We start from the raw sequence: 18822 nt of genomic DNA, 5'->3' as shown, positions 1-18822 counted from the left end.
ACTAGTTTAATTATTCCTACCTGATGTCATCACTGGTCTCTATAGCAGATGCCTTTAACTGACCTCATGTATGTTGCCTTCATTCCTTCCTTGCACGTTTTCTCCACTAAGTCATATGGTCAAACAAGCATTAGCTTTGAATAAATTACACATCTTGCTAATTAATTGAATGAATTTTTAAAAATTTAAATATTTAGAAATGAATGTTCCTAACCTTCCACCAAACCTGTCACCTTTTCCTGTCCTTTTTCTATTCTTTCTCTCCATCCACACACCTTAAAGACGTGAACTTTGTGTTAAGGAGGTTTCAAAATTACAACAGTCAAACCACATACAAAAACCCTAACATTTTAATTTTAAATGATCTTAACCTGATATCTATCAATCCCTTTAGTTTACCGCCACCAGAGCGTGAACGTGTGAGCGCACGAATATTGCACCCACTGTGAAGAGTCTGAGTGTCCAAAAAAGCGCTATATAAATCGAATGCATTATTATTATTATCATCATCATTCAATATTTTTGTAAATAAATAAGCTACTGATTGGACACTGCATCTGATCAGATTTATCAGATAGGTACAGTGGTGGAAAGGTTTTAGAGCGCCATTATAAAATTGTACGTAATCTGAAATATTACCAAGAATTATTTGTGGGTATTTACTATTTTTGTTTGTGAAGCACTTTTAAATGTCAAACTATAGTGGGGTTTATATAAAATTTTTAAAGCGAATTTACTGAAAATGCGCGATTTATGCCCGTTTCCATCTGTTCTTCTTCGTGAATATTGATAGGGGACTCTCGGTACACACCATAGATGTGATCCACCAGTACTTTAAAAGAAAAACAACAGGAAGCCCTGCGATGACATCGTACGAGTTTGCTTTTGTAATTCTTGATAAACCGTAGCGTTTCTTTGCCGTTTTCCATTTAAAACAGTATTAATATTCGCTTCTTTAATTAAATCCAAGAAGATTTCTGTTTTGTCGTCCCCCCAAACATACCTTACTTTGTCGTCCGCCATTGCTTTGTGACTACAAACGTATGTGTGACGTAACATCCGGTCAAAACGTGACGTTTATCCAGTCTTGTCTAAGTTTACTCGCAAAATTCTATAGCCCAAATTTGCATTTCCCTTTTTTCGATACGCTTCAAAATCCACCCCTTCAAAAACGTAAAAGCTTTTTTGCAAAGTTTTTCGAATTTCTAGCGTTTCCATTCAGTTTTATTTTCTCATTCTTGAAAATTCGGATAAAAATGGGTGGATGAAACTAGGGATGTCCCGATCCGATCACGTGATCAGAAATCGGGCCCGTGGTTGCTGACTCGATCGGAATCAGACGTTGTCTCCCGATCAGGGCTCGGATAAATATATGTCATTTTTTATAATTTTATTAAATCTGGAGTTGAGCGGTGGCACAAAGTGAGATTTCATTTGTCCACACAGCATAGCGTGTGGCACGGCATCACTATGCTACAGTGACACTATTAATGTCATTAAGCGGCAGGGCTAAACGTCCTTCGAAGGGAGCCCTGCACCTCGCGTTGCCTAGCACAAATCCGGATTGTCGACTTCCTTCGCGGGGTCACCAAATCCAGCCCGGGCTGGCAGTCTGGGTTGGTGCGAGTCCAGGCCCAAAGTCTTACTCTGGTAAGATTAAATGTGTTTTGCCTGCTTGCTCTTCAAATGCAGCCTTTTGTTTATTGTGAAGTTTGCTTGTTTCACGCACATATATACTGTATTTTGGATTGGGAGGAGGCGGTGACAGTCACGGAGTAGAGGGACACCTACTAATCAGTGACGTGCCTCTGTTAGTGACCAGCAACCACATTATTACGCGTGAACAAACAGTTGTTAAATACATAAAATTCCTACTCAAAATAATTTTCCTCCCATCACTTTGGCGCCTCTATGGGCTGCATACCATACCCCCTTTTTGCCACTAAATGTCACAATAATGACAATATCGTAATATTGCGATATTAAAATTGCCACAATGTCGTCGTCATGTCACGATATTAAAAATAGAACATCTGTTAAAAAGGAGAGGTTGTATTACAATTGTGCAGTTCCAGTTAGTTTATTAGTGCAGTTTTTCAATTTTAATTAGTCATGTTTTTGGCCACCTATGTTTAAGACCCATGCTAATTGCCAGATGAAGGGGAACATAACACGTTTGAGCTCCTCCACAAATTGACTCCATTCACAATGTGTGCGTACATTAGCAAGCAAGTGCCTCAATATTAGGGGTGTGAATTGCCTAGTACCTTGCGATTCGATCTGTATCACGATTCGATACGTCAATTATTAAGGTTTTTTTAAAACTAAAATTTAGAAAATACTTATCAGGAAACTTGTACATGTACACTGTAGGATTTGTATGAAAATGTACTTCAGGCTTATAAATGTGAGCCACTGTATTTAACAAACGGGTTGGAATCAGTTTCATGTTTGAACAGCATTGAAATCAAATATTAAAGCTTAATGTTCCATTAATATAACATTCTTCCATGCTTAAAGTGTGAAACCTAACCTTAAGTAAGACATTTTGTTGAATATTTCCATCAAAAAGTTACCTCAGAAAATCGATTCGGCTGCATAGGAATCGATACAAGAATTGTGTGCTGTAATAATGCGATATATTGCTGAATAGATTTTTTTTAACACCTACTCAATATTAAGTGTTATAGTGAAGAGGGATTAGGGCTGCACGATATTGGAAAAACATGTGATATGGGTGTTGAATATCTGTGGTAGTCCCATATTGCAAAACGTGCTATTCTTTTCAGGCACAAATAGTTCATTGCTTTCATCCTCGTTCATTTCTTCCTCTCCCACGCCTGCGGAGTTGCCAATAGGACAGGACGCCTGTGGTCCGCTCCAGCCAATAGGAGAGCAGTATCTAGTGAGGTGAGTGGCGATGCGTATTTAAGGTCGCATCTGTTTGGTCTAACTTGGATCAACACCAATGTGTGCAGCAAAGCATACAGTACCATAACAAAAGTTTGAATGTATTGCACGTCTTTGCGATGAGCATATTGCACGTGCCATCATCGCGATTACGGTATTTTTTCGATATGTCATGCAGCCCTACTAGGGATTTAACAATATCCAAACATTATGATACAATAAATATCACGATATGAACCTCACGATACGTTAATTATCACAATATTGTGGGGAGGTTGATATATAAAAAAAGAAAAACTCATGATACTGTGTGAAATTTCACTTTATTGCCCCAAAAAATAATTTGCTGGTGTGACTGATTTATGTGAGATAAGTTATAGCCGCAGTGGCCAAAACATTCCTAATAAAAATTAACCTGCACTAAAACTAACCACCAGAGGGTGCTAGAACTACACCAATGGAATAAAACCTCACCTATTTAACAGATGTGCTGCTTCTAATATGTGACATGACGACCACAATATTGTGGCAAATTTAATATCGCAATATCATGATATTGCCATTATCATTACATCCCTAATAGTAACTGTAGGGCATATATTTACATTGAGTTTAATGTTACCTGTACCATTTCAGCACAGCAATGTAAACTACTTAGAACATGATTAGGCACCGTTGAGCCAATAGGAGCACATGACAATAAAATGACTAGCCAAGCCTATTTCTTTTGTTACTGCTGTTATGTACAAAAAGGCAATATTATGCTCCACCCACCATATTTATTTATTTTTAACAATTCTGTGAGTTTTTATACAGTTGTTTTTTTATGTCGCCAACCTGCCCACAATATTGTTGTAATTATCGCATCATGAGGTTCATATTGTGATAATTATCGTATAGTGACATTTGGACATAGTCACATCCTTCAAAATTTTTACCGCCCACATCAAAATAACAGAACAGCTTTCTTAACAAAATTACCACATATTTTACATTTCATCCTTTAAATTTTATTCTGTAGTCTATTTTATTATATTCAAAGACTGTGGACAAGCCAAATGCTTTGTCCAAGACTGGACTAGACTAATTTTTTCTTTACAGGTTTGGTTACCTTCAGCTGGTGAAGGAAGGGTGGGTATGCCCGGCTGGGAGTAGCACAAGAACATTTGCTGGTCAAGGCTTCTTAGGGCATGGTAAGTAGGATGGGTGTGCTGCTGGACAAAGACGTGCCCGGCTGACACAATATTCACCACAATCACTTCCACCGTCACACCACTGGGCAGGAGAAGCTAGATGACAAATTGGTAAAAGCAAAAGCAAAATTAGAGAGCTCTAACAAGTGCAGACTTCTGCCAAGGACAAAAACATTTGTAGTCAGCCATGGATTTAAGTTTTCACAATGATAAAATAAATAAATAACAGCAAAAACAAAATAAGTGTTATCTGGATCTGAAATACAGTCTATTATTATTACAATAAATCTGTTCTAAGCATTAAATTTCTAGGTCAATTAAGATAACAGCTACGGGAGCATCAAATTCAATATATATTTGGGAAAAGTCAGGTGTCAACGGGTGAATAGTTGTGTTTGATTTTACTTTAATATGGTTTTATTAAACACCAAGGCCTGGTTGTTCGATTCTCTCTTCTTCTTTTTTTACTACTGTTTAACCCCTAATCGTCGGTTACATTCTTAACCAGCCGCTAACTAACCGACCGTTAAATATGCGTTGTTCAAAACATCAGTCATGCTGTTAATTAACGGCACCGTTAACTGTGCCGTTTGTCACTGGTTAGCACCGATATATCCCACAATTCCTTTTTCTGTTTACTTCCGGGTCGGCAAAAGAAATGGATACATTCCAAACGACCCCTGGCACTTGCTGAAAAAATATATAAATAAATAAAAGCAGCAAGAACTTTTCTGCTGATAAAAAAAACTTTCAATATTTAAAGCCATTTAGGTGTTTTTGTGAATTGTTTTTTTTACTCTTACCGTATTTTCCGCACTATAAGGCGCATAGAATAGAAGCTACTGTAGTGGCGTAAAGCATCCACTAGATGGAACTGCGTTAAAGGGAATGTCAACAAAACAGTTGAGTTCTAATATTTTGAAGAAATTACCTCGTGTTTAGTTGAATGTCCTGATTTCATTTCTGTAATGTAATTTAGAATAAATTTTTCTTTTATGTATGTAATTTATGTTTATGTTTGATTCTTTGAATTTTTTTGTAAACTACCATTTCCTTGGCAGTTAGTTGATTTGTTAAAGTTAAAACCAGTTCCCAAATTAAAACCAGACACAAGATGGCACAGCACTGTTTTGTTTTGTTTATCCAAAATGCTTTGCGCTGGTTGGGGGGTACTAAGCTGAAAAAATATTTTGAAGGGGGTACTGGTCACTGAAAAAAACTGCTCTACATGATCCTAATTTAGCTAGTTTAGGGCTAAATGGCTAACTTTAGGATGTTACATTTCATAACATTAGCCTAGCCAAAACGCACAGTTTAACTATAATGTATTGGTGACAAAAACCTCCAGCGGAAGGTGGGTCATGGCCACTGATCTATATATATTACTAGAGCCGATCAAGTAATATATACAGATCAGTGGTTATGGCTGAATGGTGCGCAACAGTGAAGGATGACCTCATTTCCTGTGGTGCGTACATTCACCGTACTGGTTCCCGTTGAACCACGGTGCGGTTCACAGGAATATCAAAGCTGAGTGGAACCTCGTCCATGTTGATAATGTGCCCTGGCCGGATCTTGTTTTCAGTGATCTTTTTTTTTTTTTGCAGTATGTGCGGAAAGTTGCCAGCTTTTCTTGATCGTTTGGCAGTTGCTGAGAGACAGTAGTGCGTGTGCGGATGGAGAGATTACGCATCTTCATAAATCGAAAGCACCACGAAGGGCCGCCTGTAAATTCATTTACCGTATGTTCATTTCGCGTGCCAGCGCTGTTGCCTTCATTCTAGTAGTCACAGTGGTGACACTTCTACTTGCTGCTCGCTGTTTAAGAACCAACCCACTGTTCGACTTTGTCCTCCAACTGCGGCCATCTTGCTTTGTTCCTGCGGAAACTCTTTTTGATCTACACTTGGCGCAGGTCATCCTGTTGCTTCCTCCACTTCCGTACCATTGATTCATTAATGTTAAATTATTGTGCTGCTGCTCCATTCCCATGTTCAAATGAGTGATTTATAGCCTTAAGTTTGAATAAGCATGTCTCTTGTGAGTAGCTATTTTGTCATCTAAACACACAACTACCCATCTAACCGCTGTTAGTTAGGCGACGCCAACATTGATCCACATATAAGGCGCATCGGATTATAAGACGTACTGTCGGCTTTTGAGAAAATTAAACATGTTTAGGTGCGCCTTATAGTACGGAAAATACGGTATATTTCCCCCTACTGTGTATATTTTGTGTAATATTTTTGTATTTTTTCTAATATTTTGTAGCATATAATGCATGTTTTTGTTTCTCACCTGTGTCTATTTTTATGTCTATTTGTATTTTTTACTTATTTGTATTTTTTGTGTAATATTTTGAAAGAATAGTTTTGATTTCTTTGACTTTTGTACATACTTTAGGGTTCTTGCAGGAATCACCAACTTAAAATTTATAAACCTTTTTAAGTCCCATTTAGATCATTATAACAAAAATTTTAAACCAATATTAAGACCAACATTTTTTTAACAAGCGGAACTTGTCGAGTTTAACTCTTTGACCGACATAAACGTTATAAAACGTTTAGTAAAAACCTACGGAGGGGCGCCTAGGACGTTAAAAGACGTTCACTATGTTTTTATTTTTTGGAAACGGGTGGAGGAAAGCCTTGGGCAGCTGTGCTGAAAGTATCAAGCAGATCTAGTTAGTATAATGACTCGTTTCGGCCCCTAGATGGCAGCGATGACTCTTTGCACAAGGTTGGGTGGGCCCCCCACCGTGGGCGTCAGTAGAAGACGTGAGGCGGAGCTAGAATGTTGAGGAAACAATGGCTGATGATGCAACCGGTTGCAAGCAGCTCACGCTTGAGCATTTTTTTTCAAAGACGGAAAGCATCGATCAATACTAAAAAGCGCATTGATGTCGACGATGATGATGACTCCGAGCTTGACGCCAAAGTTGGAAGCCTTGACGCGACCGTTATGATCACGTAGTAAGCCTCACCGGCTAGCGCTGCTAACGCCGGAAAACGAGCAGCACAACCGACCGGGTACTTCTGCACAAGCGGAGATTCGATCGGGCGATGGAGAGTTGTCGAAAAGCATCGACTAATGCACATTGATGATGATGATGATGACTCCGAGCTTGACGCCAAAGTTGGAAGCCTTGACGCGACCGTTATGATCATGTAGTAAGCCTCACCGGCTAGCGCTGCTAACGCCGGAAAACGCGCAGCACAACCGACCGGGTACTTCTGCACAAGCGGAGATTCGATCGGGCGATGGAGAGTTGTCGAAAAGCATCGACCAATGCACATTGATGATGATGATGATGGTGAATCCCGAGGTTGACGCCACAGTTGGACGCGGCCTTTATTCTCACGTCATAAAGCCTCACCGGCTAGCGCTGCTAACGCCGGAGCTGCACAAGCGGACATTCGGTCGGACAATGAAGAGTACCTCGAGTCCAATGCATATTCATCGGAGGAGCGGGTACAGTCTGATCACGGAGAAGACACTGGTTCTGGACTACGATGCCACCATGAATGGAGTGGATAAGATGGATCAGAACATCTCTTACCACCCGGTACAGTAACTGAAGGACATGAGGAAGCCAGACGTAACACCACCGTAACGTAACCGTAACATGATCCTGATATTAAGACTTTATGGCAACACACACTGCAGTATATATGCTATCCCCCGGAAAAAACGGCCTGCAAGAAAGTGTAGCTTCTGCACGCGAAGAGGCAATCTGTTGTGCAAATGCTGTTGCGTCTCCTTGCACGCAGGGGAGTGTTTCACAAAAAGAAAAACTGTCGTTGAAACATCCACATAATTGTAAATAGCACCACAGTTGCACACATTTGTAAATAGTTTGCCAAATTGTTGTCAAATTGTTACACTGTTGAATGTAAATAAACGTATTTTGCTATCAAAAAACACTTTTTCATTCTTGGTGGTAGTGTTTTATAGAAGTAAAGCACTATTTAGGTGTTTGTGGCATCATTCATGGACAAAAAGAAGTGTAAAATTCACTAGAGTGCATGAAATAATATCGTTTCACTAAAAGCTTGATTTCTCCGTATTTTGGTCCAAAACAAGCGCATTCGGATGAAACTAACCATTTTCTATTGTAGTCCAAACAGAACATTTTCTGTGGACCTTGAAAGATCAGTCAAAATGCTTAAATCGGCTGGCACTGACAGCATCACTTTTCTGAAAACGTCTGGCAGTCAAAGAGTTAATGGTAATTTGACTGAATTTTTTTTATGAAACAACGGTTAAAACCATGTGCATTCCTGGCATGAAAACTGATAATTGTATTCAACCCCTCTAAGGATGTCTGGCAGCATGCTCCCTTGGAATATTTCAGATTTTAACACTTCAATTTGATGCATTTTGAAAAACAAAATCAAGCAGAATTTAAAAAAAACATCTATCTATGCATAGTCACATTATACTGTATAAGCAGGGTTGGAAGCGTTATTTTAAATGTATTCTGATACAGTTTATGTCACCTGATAAAAATCTAGTTAGTAATGTAATTCAAGTACCGTAATATTAGAAAAATGCAACTTGAGTAATATGTATTACTTTTTAATTCCAAATAGGCTAATGAAGACAAAATAAAAAAATATGTTTACAATTTATTTTAGATACAGTGGACCCTGCCGTTTGCATGGGATAGGACTAGGACAGTGATAGGATAGGGATGAGAATAGCAAAAATCCATGCGTAAAATAAAATGCACAATTTATATACTGTATATTTATAGAAAGACAGACAGAAAAAAATGGATGAATGCGGATGGATGAATGGATTGAAACTATTGCTAGTTTCATGGGGAAAAAAGTTCAAAAGTACCACTGATTATCACACTGCTCACCTCACAGACTGACAGCTACATAGACAGACATTGACAATAATAATTGCAGCGGTAGCTTCACAGACACGCGCGCACACAATTATGAAACTACACGATGACCGTGCCTGACGTCAAGCGCAAAAAAACACGTCCATCCCATCGACAAGTTTAACAGTTTTTATTGTTATTATGGTGTTTAAATAGTAAAACTAGGTGGTTTGTGACAGGAGCGTTAAAACTTGATTTACATTAGCCAGGAAGATAGCGTCACGCCGTCACCATATGTTGCCACTTTCTCATTGCTTCTCAACGATTCACATAAGTCACATATTTTGGTTTCTAACTGGCGTATTTCGCCAAAAGGTGCGTAGTTTTTAGGCCTGTCGATGTTTACCAACACAGAACCTTTCAAATGAGCTTCCAGCCAAGTTAGCTTTGGACACCGGCAATGCTACGTTTCAACACTTATCCCCAACTAACACCAGGGTTTTTCCTGTGTAGAAAATTCAGAGGCGGCCACCTCCACCTCATTTGCTGACTGATAATGAATGAATGCTTTAACATAATAGTCATATTCTTATTGGAACTAATATTTCTTATTATTGAAACATGGAATTATTATATGTTGCATGTAAAAAATTTAAGCGAGTCAATTGAATTTACAGATTACATGCACGTCATGGCGCATGGTCAGGATTAGGGATGTTCGAGACCACTTTTTCCCAGACTGATACGCAACTCTTGAGTAGTCACCGCGACTGATACCAAATACCGATACCATTAGTAAATAAAATTCCCCACCCATAAATGACAGATGATTTTAAAGAAAGACCTATATATCCCAATATATTATTTTTCTTTAAAATTACATGAAGTTAATGGCAACTTTGTATTCATCTAATTTCTTGTCCCTGATCGTAAAAAGCCGATAATGGTATCGGTCACCGCCGTGAGTACCGATACCTTAAAATAAGACTGGTATTGGCACCACTACCTGGTAGAGGTAGTCACCCATTATAGTCAGAATGATACCACCTCCGTCTCAATTGGAGCCAGGAAAAACCCTGCACACGACATGAAGATTAAATTAACACTTCCTGCGGTACCTAAATAAAAGTACATACATATACCAGCTGTGAGAACAGCTTTATTGTGACAACAGTGCATGCAGCTGTACACATATGACTTTTTTTGCCTGTAGAAAAGTGCAGACAGCACACGAATATTTCCTTTTTCAGTATGGATGAAGCGGATGTAAATTTTAAGACTTTGGTAAATAAAATTTTAGACCTGGGATGAAAATATGGGTGTTTTTAAAGACATTTAAGGCCTGAAATTTAAGTTGATGAATTTTAGACTTTAAGAACACGCGGGAACCCTGATACTTCTGTGTATTTTTCATCTAATATTTGTAATTACTGATATTTGTAATTACCGTTTTAACCCTGGAGAACCAACGGGGTCAAGTTTGGCCCCTATAAATTCTGCTACTCAAATAACAAAGACCTTTTTTTTTTTACAAATTTAACTTCAAAAGTCCAGAATGCCACTTCTGACCCCTGCATGGGGTCATCTAGTGGATGAATATTGCACTTACATGAGCCAGAGTGGTGGTGACAAGATGGCTGGCAACATGCCAATTTTGTTGAGCTGGAAATCAATCCAAACAAAAGCAAACCATCAGATGGTAAAATTGTGTTTTTTTTGTTAATCTATTTCATATCATGTTGCAGAATGCCTAGAAGTATGTTTTATATATACACATTTTGATAAATTAGCAACTCTGAGCTAGTTAAAAAAAAGGGTTAAAATTGAAAAAACATATTTTGGTGTTCAGTGAACTTATAGCAGTCATTTAATGTATAATTCATAATTTTCCAAAGAAGAAAAGGGTTATTGGGTTCTCCAGGGATAAATTAAAATTAATTAAAAAAAAAAATTATTATTATTATTACATATGATTTAGCCGCTACTCACAGTTGTCTGACAGGGTTCTTGCAGAAATCACGAAGTTTAATTTTAGACTTTTTTAGATTATGAGAAAATTTTTAGACCAACTTCAAGTCATAGCAAGCTGGTGCTTTCTGGCTTTCGCGTGTGACTCAAGGGCCTTTACGCCCAAAGTCCCCAACTTTATTTTTTTGCATACTTTGCCACAAGCCGAGTGCCTATCTCCTGCTACCGCTTCCAACCAGCTGAAAACTCTGTACTTTCAAGCCAATTCTTGTTAAACTGACATTTACCCATTTTACAGAAGCACGTTGTCCACACTATTCTGACTAACGGCATAAACTCTGTGGAAACGAAAACTTGAAAGGTACGGTACACGGTAGTGGACACACCTAATTATATTGCTACATTCACACTAAAAGTGAAGGGAGCGTTTTGCCTCTCTTTACTCACTAGCGTTTCACAGCCGGAGTGTACACGGGCCTTCATTTGCGCACACCGGAAAGAGGGGCTTTGCTTCACTTATCGCAGCCACTTCGGCAAAACTTCTCCCAGAAAAAAAAAAGTTTCAACATTGCAATCAAGTAGCCTACACTGTGCTATAATGGTTTAGGTAATGCAGGGGTCTACGTTAAGCCTTTTCGGGTGCTGGCCATGCCAGAACCAGCACTGGCCCTGTAAATTGCTAGCCTTGGACCGATAGCTCACATCAGAATTTGGTCGATTTAACATTTTTCAAATTAATACTATTCATGGTCCCCACGTGTGTATTTTTTATTTTTATTTATTTATTTTACAAATGATTCACTAATCTCGTGTTGACAATCGCTTGCTTTCTTTGATGATGCAATGTCAATGATTGAAAAAACATTCTGTTTTTGAGGACAACACAGCATATCACCAAAACTCGTCACTTCATCATCGCAAGCACAACACCACTTGGAAAAACAAAAACAGATAGCTGTAATAAGAGGAAAAAAATAAGAGAATAAATAATGTAATGATTCGTAATAAGAGATACAAAGTAATTCACAATTAGTAAAACATAACTAAAATATTGTATATTATACATTAAAGTGTTTATTTCATCACATTTATTGATCAAATTTCTAGGGCACTTGTATTTTTACCGGTGTCCAGACACCCTGTACAATAACACAATAAAATGAATTTTAAAAACTAAAGACATAAATAAAACAAAAGTAAAATATCTAGTGGCCATAAAAGTCACATTCAAAATATGTGGTTGTTTCAAGTTTTTTTTCAAGGTAAGTGCAAATAATAAAAATTCAATACAACAACGTGCCTTAAGTAACTCCCATTTAACTGTTCTCCACACAAACTGTAGGTCTCCGTCCGAACAGTTGGTGGCACACTGGGTCGCACCCACATAATGACGTACTTCATAGACCGCCGAAGAAGAGCGTCGCGTGCTAACTTCTAATCAAACTTGTTAATAAAATGAATAAAGACAAAATACAAGACTAATTGCTGAGAATGCTATACAGATCATCAAACTCAATGTCCGCTACAGGCACAGACAGCAACCCCCACCCAATTGGAAACTATTTGCGGCGATCGAAGGGATTTATCTGCCGTGATCCGAATGCAACACGCTAGATGCTATGCTGCTAACCGCCACAAACTCCGCAACCTACATCGACTCAAATACAAACGCACCCCCTTGCTTTTGGTGTGGACGTTTTCCCGCATGCAGACAGGAGAGACAAAGCAACAGGCAAAAAAAAAATCCCTACAGAATGAAGAGCACGCTTAACTCTTTGACTGCCATAAACGTTATAAAACGTTTAGCATAAACCTAGGGAAGGGCGCCGAGGACGTTAAAAGACATCCCCTATGTTTTTTTTGTTTTTTTTTGAAAACGTGTGCAGGAAAGCCTTGGGCAGCTGTGCTGAAAGTATCAGGCAGATCTGATTAGTAAAAGACTCGTTTTGGCCCCTAGAGGGCAGCGATGACTCTCTTTGCACAAGGTTGGATGGGCCGCCCACCGTGGGCGTCAGTAGAAGACGTGAGGCGGAGCTAGAGTGTTGAGGAGACAATGGCTGGTCAAGCCACAATGGCTTGACCAAGCAATTGGTTGCAAGCAGCTCACGCTTGAGCATTTTTTTCAAAGACCGAAAGCATCAATCAATACTAAAAAGCGCATTGATGTCGACGATGATGATGACTCCGAGCTTGACGCCAAAGTTGGAAGCCTTGACGCGACTATTATGATCACGTAGTAAGCCTCACCGGCTAAGCGCGGCTAGCGCGGCTAAGGCCGCAAAACGCGCACAATAGCCGACCGGGTACTTCTACACAATCGGACATTCGATCGGGCGATGGAGAGTTGGCATCGACCAATGCAGATTGATGATGATGATGATGATGACTCCGAGCTTGACGCCAAAGTTTGAAGCCTTGACGCGACTGTTATGAACACGTAGTAAGCCTCACCGGCTAAGCGCGGCTAGCGCTGCTAACGCCGGAGCTGCACAAGCGGACATTCGATCGGACAATGAAGAGTACCCCGAGTCCAATGCATATTCATCGGAGGAGCGGGTACAGTCTGATCACGGAGAAGACACTGTTTCTGGACTACGATGCCACCATGAATGGAGTGGATAAGATGGATCAGAACATCTCTTACCACCCGGTATAGCAACTGAAGGACACGAGGAAGCGAGACGTAACGAAACCGTAGCATGATCCTGATATTAGACTTGATGGCAACACACTGCAGTATATACTTGCTATTCCCCGGAAAAAAACGGCCGGCAAGAAAGTGGAGCACGCGAAGAGGCAATCTGTTGTGCAAATGCGGTTGCGTCTCCTTGCACGCAGGAGAGTGTTACACAAAGAAAAACTGTCGTTGAAACATCCACATATTTGTAAATAGCACCACAGTTGCACACATTTGTAAATAGTTTGCCAAATTGTTGTCAAATTGTTACACTGTTGAATGTAAATAAACGTATTTTGCTATCAAAAAACACTTTTTCATTCTTGGTGGTAGTGTTTTATAGAAGTAAAGCACTATTTAGGTGTTTGTGGCATCATTCATGGACAAAAAGAAGTGTCAAATTCACTAGAATGCATGAAATAATATCGTTTCACTAAAAGCTTGATTTCTCCGTATTTTGGTCCAAAACAGGCGAAATTGGGTCAAACTAACCATTTTCTATTGTTGATTACTAAAGAACGGAATAAGGTAGAAACTGATGAAAGATGAAAGTCCAATCTTTCATTTGGTAGTACGTGTGTTTCCATAGTCCAAACAGAACATTTTCTGTGGACCTTGAAAGATCAGTCAAAATGCTTAAATCGGCTGGCACTGACGGCATCCCTTTTCTGAAAACGTCTGGCAGTCAAAGAGTTAAGCAACGGTAGTTATTACAAAAATGGCAAAAAGCTCTTTTCCCCACTGTTTTAAACAGATTTGTGAGTAATGATGAAACTTAGCTATATTCTAATGCTAATTGCTGCAAAACAGAAACAAATAGAAATATACTTTTTTTTTTTTCTGAGACTATTCTTTCCTTTTGGTAGGTTCCTTGTTTTTATAGCAATATAACAGAATATTCTGTGGGCTTTGCAAAATCAGTCAAAATTCAGTAAAACCGACAGGAGCAAAGGGGGTTGCTTCAGTGAAAATGGCTGGGAGTGAATGAGTTCCCTTTAACAGCCGGTCAACGTTAACAGCGTTTTGAACAAGATAACGGTGCCGTGAAAGTTACCGGTCGGTTAAATCTACTTAACCAGTGGTTAAAGATATAACAGTTTTGAACAACCGGGCCCAGTGAACGTTTTACACAAGCCAAACATGTCACTTTAAACAACTGCTTGCACAGTTGAAGCTTTTATGATGATAACCGTTTGACTTTGGAGGGGAACATTTTGAATTCTCGTCATCTCACCATTCATGTCCACTGAGACTATGCAGTATATAATCGAATGAAAGGTACTGTCTATAGAAGTCAAATAAAGTCAGCCTTACCCATGAAGTCATGGGGAGTGACGGCAATGTGAGCGGTGGTGGTGGTGGAGCATAAAGGTTGGTCAAATCCATATCTTTGAACTTCTTCCCAATCAGAGACAGGGCTTTGTCAACTTGCTGTTGCATGCCTGAGAAGACATCAAACATGAAGAGTCAACAGCAATTGTGATAAAAAATAAACTTGTGCTCATCACTTGTGAGCTAGATTCTTTCAGCTAGTCAATTCCCTTTTCAAAACCAGAATCTATGGAAAATGAGACTGTCCACACAACTCACCCTCTATGTGACAGATTTGGAACTCCTGTGTGTAAGGCAGGGTTGAGATGTATATCTTTGCACCAGAGGTCTGCTTCAGAAAACTCACATATCTTCCTTGCTTCCCAATTAATCGCCCAACCAGAAGCTGAAACCAGAAGACAGCCAGAAAACGCACATCATTCACATTTTACATGAACGTTGTAAGCAGAGTATTTAGAGTCCTTTCAGAAATGTGCCATCAATGGTCAGAAGGAAATGATCACATGCAAAAGGTAAAAAAAAAATTTGCCTCTCAAACAAAAATTTCCAGTTCAACTGTTATCACAAGTGACAACATGCAAATAATAATAAAAAATATATAATAATCGGCAAATAAATACCTTTGGGAGCTACTGAACACTTTTATTAAATGTTGTTCGACAATGTATACAGTGACAAATGATTTAATTATCCACATCTTTCATTTAATAAAATTTATTTTGTTTTACAATTCTTTTAAGTTGTGACAGTTAAAAAAAAAAAAAAAAAAAAAAGACAACAAAAAAAAAAAAGACATTGTATTCCATAATTACAATTTAACATGCTGTCAGGGTGGTAATTTAACTTTTGCTCTACGACCAACATGAAAGATTAGAGAATCATAAACAATTACTGTGAACAACCACATATCCGAGCCAAACACATTGCTTGTATTTGACAAATTGAATAAAAAGTAAATAAGTGCATTCCGGGAGCTGAGGCCTGGTGTACATTAGCACTGCATTCTGTAATAGTCATTTAATCTCAAAGTATTAATGATTAAAAAAAATAATAACATTAAATCTGATACTGGCAAAACTGGCTTTCAGAATCTACTTTAGGATTAAAAATTCCAGACTGTTTGGCCATTGACTATCAAATAAGTTACAAATTAAGACAAATCATATGGAACCGGTGCCAATTAATTACTGCTGCTATCCTGTATTACTAGGGGTGCAACGGTACAGGTAGCCTAAGGTGCGGTCCGGACCTTGTTTTTTTGGGCCACGGTACGTGATTTGTGCGTAAAGATAACTATTTTCCCCCCCAAAATTCTCTTTATTTTGCTAGTTAGCAAAAACTGCATTGTGCAACAACAGTTTTAACATTATACAGTAGTATAAAATATGTATACAAAATAATAATAATACTAAGTGCAATTTCTGCAGAAATTATGTGGGAATGCTGGAAGCTAAGCTGAATGCTTATGAAGGAAATGGAAAGATAAATTATTTAAAATCAAAAAAATATATATTTTTAGTTAAATGACAAATGAATAAAAAGAAAACTTGAACTGCAATCTGTCTAAGGTGGTATTTAATCATTTCAGAGAAATTATAAACCATTTTCTGATATGATAGTCAATTGGTATTGAACCATCGAATGTACTAAAATGTGGTCCAAGCGGGGTTTGAACCCAGGTCCTCAGTGGTGGGAGGCAATTTCTCTAACCACTGACCTAACTTGGCTTCTCCAAACTCATGGCTAATTTGAAAAGTGTCGTATTATGCTGAAAGCTAATACTGAATGGGGACACATGCGTTTAAATTATTTCAGTGAAATTATAATGCATTTACTGATATGATAGTCAGTTGGTATACATTTATATCCCTTGGCATAATTGCCATGGATATATTTGCAATGTACAGTCAGAAGTGGGATTCAAACCCGGGACTTCCCTCCTGGTTACTGGACACTGCACTTTACCAAATGCGCCACTGAGCAGTATCAGCGAGCTGGTAATGATGAGAAGTTGTATGCATGGAAGTGGGAATTGTCAGTCCCATTGAAATTGAATGGCGACAAGTTGATATTCAACATTAAATTGTGCGAATACTGTAAGTAATGTGGAATCGAATGTGTCATTTGTTTTGTTTTGATTTCCTCTGTCTTTTGGTTGATGGGGTGCATCGGAGTGTGCACGACGTGGAGGTGGCGTGGACCTTGTGGCATTTCCTGGAGTTTTGTTTGGGCGTCAATGGCTGGTGCGGATTCAAGGGAGTTGTGGGGTGGATGGTGATGTTGGACAGCGCGCTGCGGGTGCTTTGAGCCAGTTGTGCCGGTTGACCATTCAGCGCGCCTTCTATTACCATCATTTGTTTCATGGCTCCCACGGGTCTGCTTTGCCTTCACATGTGTTCTGATGCATTTCATCGGCTGGGGGACCGAGGGTTGGTCAGGGTAGGGTGACTCGTCCGCTTTCCCGGCTCGGTGGTTGAAACGCTCCCAGTCAAAATGGGTTAACGTATGGGACATGTTTCAAGCAACGTTTACAGACAGTAAAATTTATATTTCTGTTTGCACTCCCTCGTCGTTCTATTCCATAACGAGGCCGAAATTATTCCACACCGCTTATTCAAACTTTGGTCTGTCAACTCCGCCGCTCTGCGCTTGACATTTTGTTTTTCCGCTTCTGTTCTGTGTGAGTGGGCGGAACCGTAACAGTGATTGGACATTAGCTCACGGGAAGGGCTTTTCTGCAGCAGGCTGCCTCCGCTTGTGGACACTGGACAGGCACGCACACACAGTGGCGTGTAAAGCGTCAATACAAAATTTGTTGCAGAACCGAAAACCCACGGCCCGTAAGGGCTTATTGGCCCCTGCAGGGCGGACCCAACAGTTTGGTCTAAGACAAAGAACCGTTGCATCCCTAATCATTACAAATCGTGGCCTTACACAAAGCAAATCAGGATGAGACCAAAACGGATTCATAAAACTGAGTGCACAATGTGGTCAACTTGGTAAACATACCGGGGCAGTTCTAAAATAGGCTTCAACCTAACTAAACTTTCCCCCCTTCCCTGCCCCAATGCACACATACACCTCTACCTCTGCACTCGTTCAGACTTTGGACTGTTTTGCATGTGCCACAGCTTTATGATGATGAACTCTGATTAAAACCTTCCTGAATTTGTGTTGTAGCAGTCATTTTCTATGGTCCTAGGAGGCATTTATCATTAATTGGTGAGAAGAACAATCACATGAATAATATGCTGCCAAAGTAAAACTTGGACATTCTGCATTAGTTCTAAACTTTCTATTTCTATTATCGAAAGGGGCAGTCAATGATTAGGTAGAGAAGTGATCACACTGATTATATAATGGGCGATTTGTGGCTAAGCATAAGTCTACTGTGTATGTATGTATGTATGTATGTATGTATGTATGTATGTATGTATGTATGTATGTATCTGTGTTTGTACTATACGGTACTTAATCGCTAGCGTCGGGCCAAAACCTCGTATATCAGTTTGGTAAATTTCATATTTTTTCAGAAATGTATACATTTGCTCAGTCCACATGTGTGCGTGTCATTTTTACCAGTTATTGACCAGTGTTGAAAATGTCTTGTTCTCTTTGACGATGCAATGTGAATGGTTGATAAAACGTGTTGTTTTGGGGGTCTCCTGAAAAGTGAAAATTTTTTAGTTACAAGGCTTTGGCACAACAAGCAAAATCTATGTAAATATAGATGTATACTTTTGTAAAGCAGATTTGTGTTTTGTTTACAAGGTTTGCACTTAATCTTCTAAAATGTATGGATTTTTTATTTTTGTATGGACCTTGAATTTATTATAATGTAAAGGGGGGGGGGGTAAACTTGATAAGCTTCGCTTCCTTCTGCCCCTTCTCAAACTTGCATCTTATCA

General features: G+C 39.1%; 1 protein-coding gene across 1 annotated transcript in view; it reads right to left on the bottom strand.

The window, feature by feature from the left end:
• The window catches only part of akap1b (A kinase (PRKA) anchor protein 1b), a 47936-nt gene that overhangs the window by 10784 nt on the left and 18330 nt on the right, over window positions 1-18822 (bottom strand). The window contains exons 4-6 of the mRNA XM_086080529.1: window positions 15173-15299; window positions 14897-15024; window positions 4022-4199 (exon numbers count right to left, since the gene is read on the bottom strand). Of these exons, the coding sequence (XP_085936655.1) occupies window positions 4022-4199; window positions 14897-15024; window positions 15173-15299 (433 nt within the window). The remainder of the gene's footprint in view (window positions 1-4021; window positions 4200-14896; window positions 15025-15172; window positions 15300-18822) is intronic.

Source organism: Leptonotus elevatus, chromosome 7 (genome assembly GCF_054856555.1).
Source record: "Leptonotus elevatus isolate MCC_2025b chromosome 7, RoL_Lele_1.0, whole genome shotgun sequence".
Classification (NCBI taxonomy): Eukaryota; Metazoa; Chordata; class Actinopteri; order Syngnathiformes; family Syngnathidae; genus Leptonotus; species Leptonotus elevatus.
This window is presented reverse-complemented; position numbering and strand designations above follow the sequence as displayed.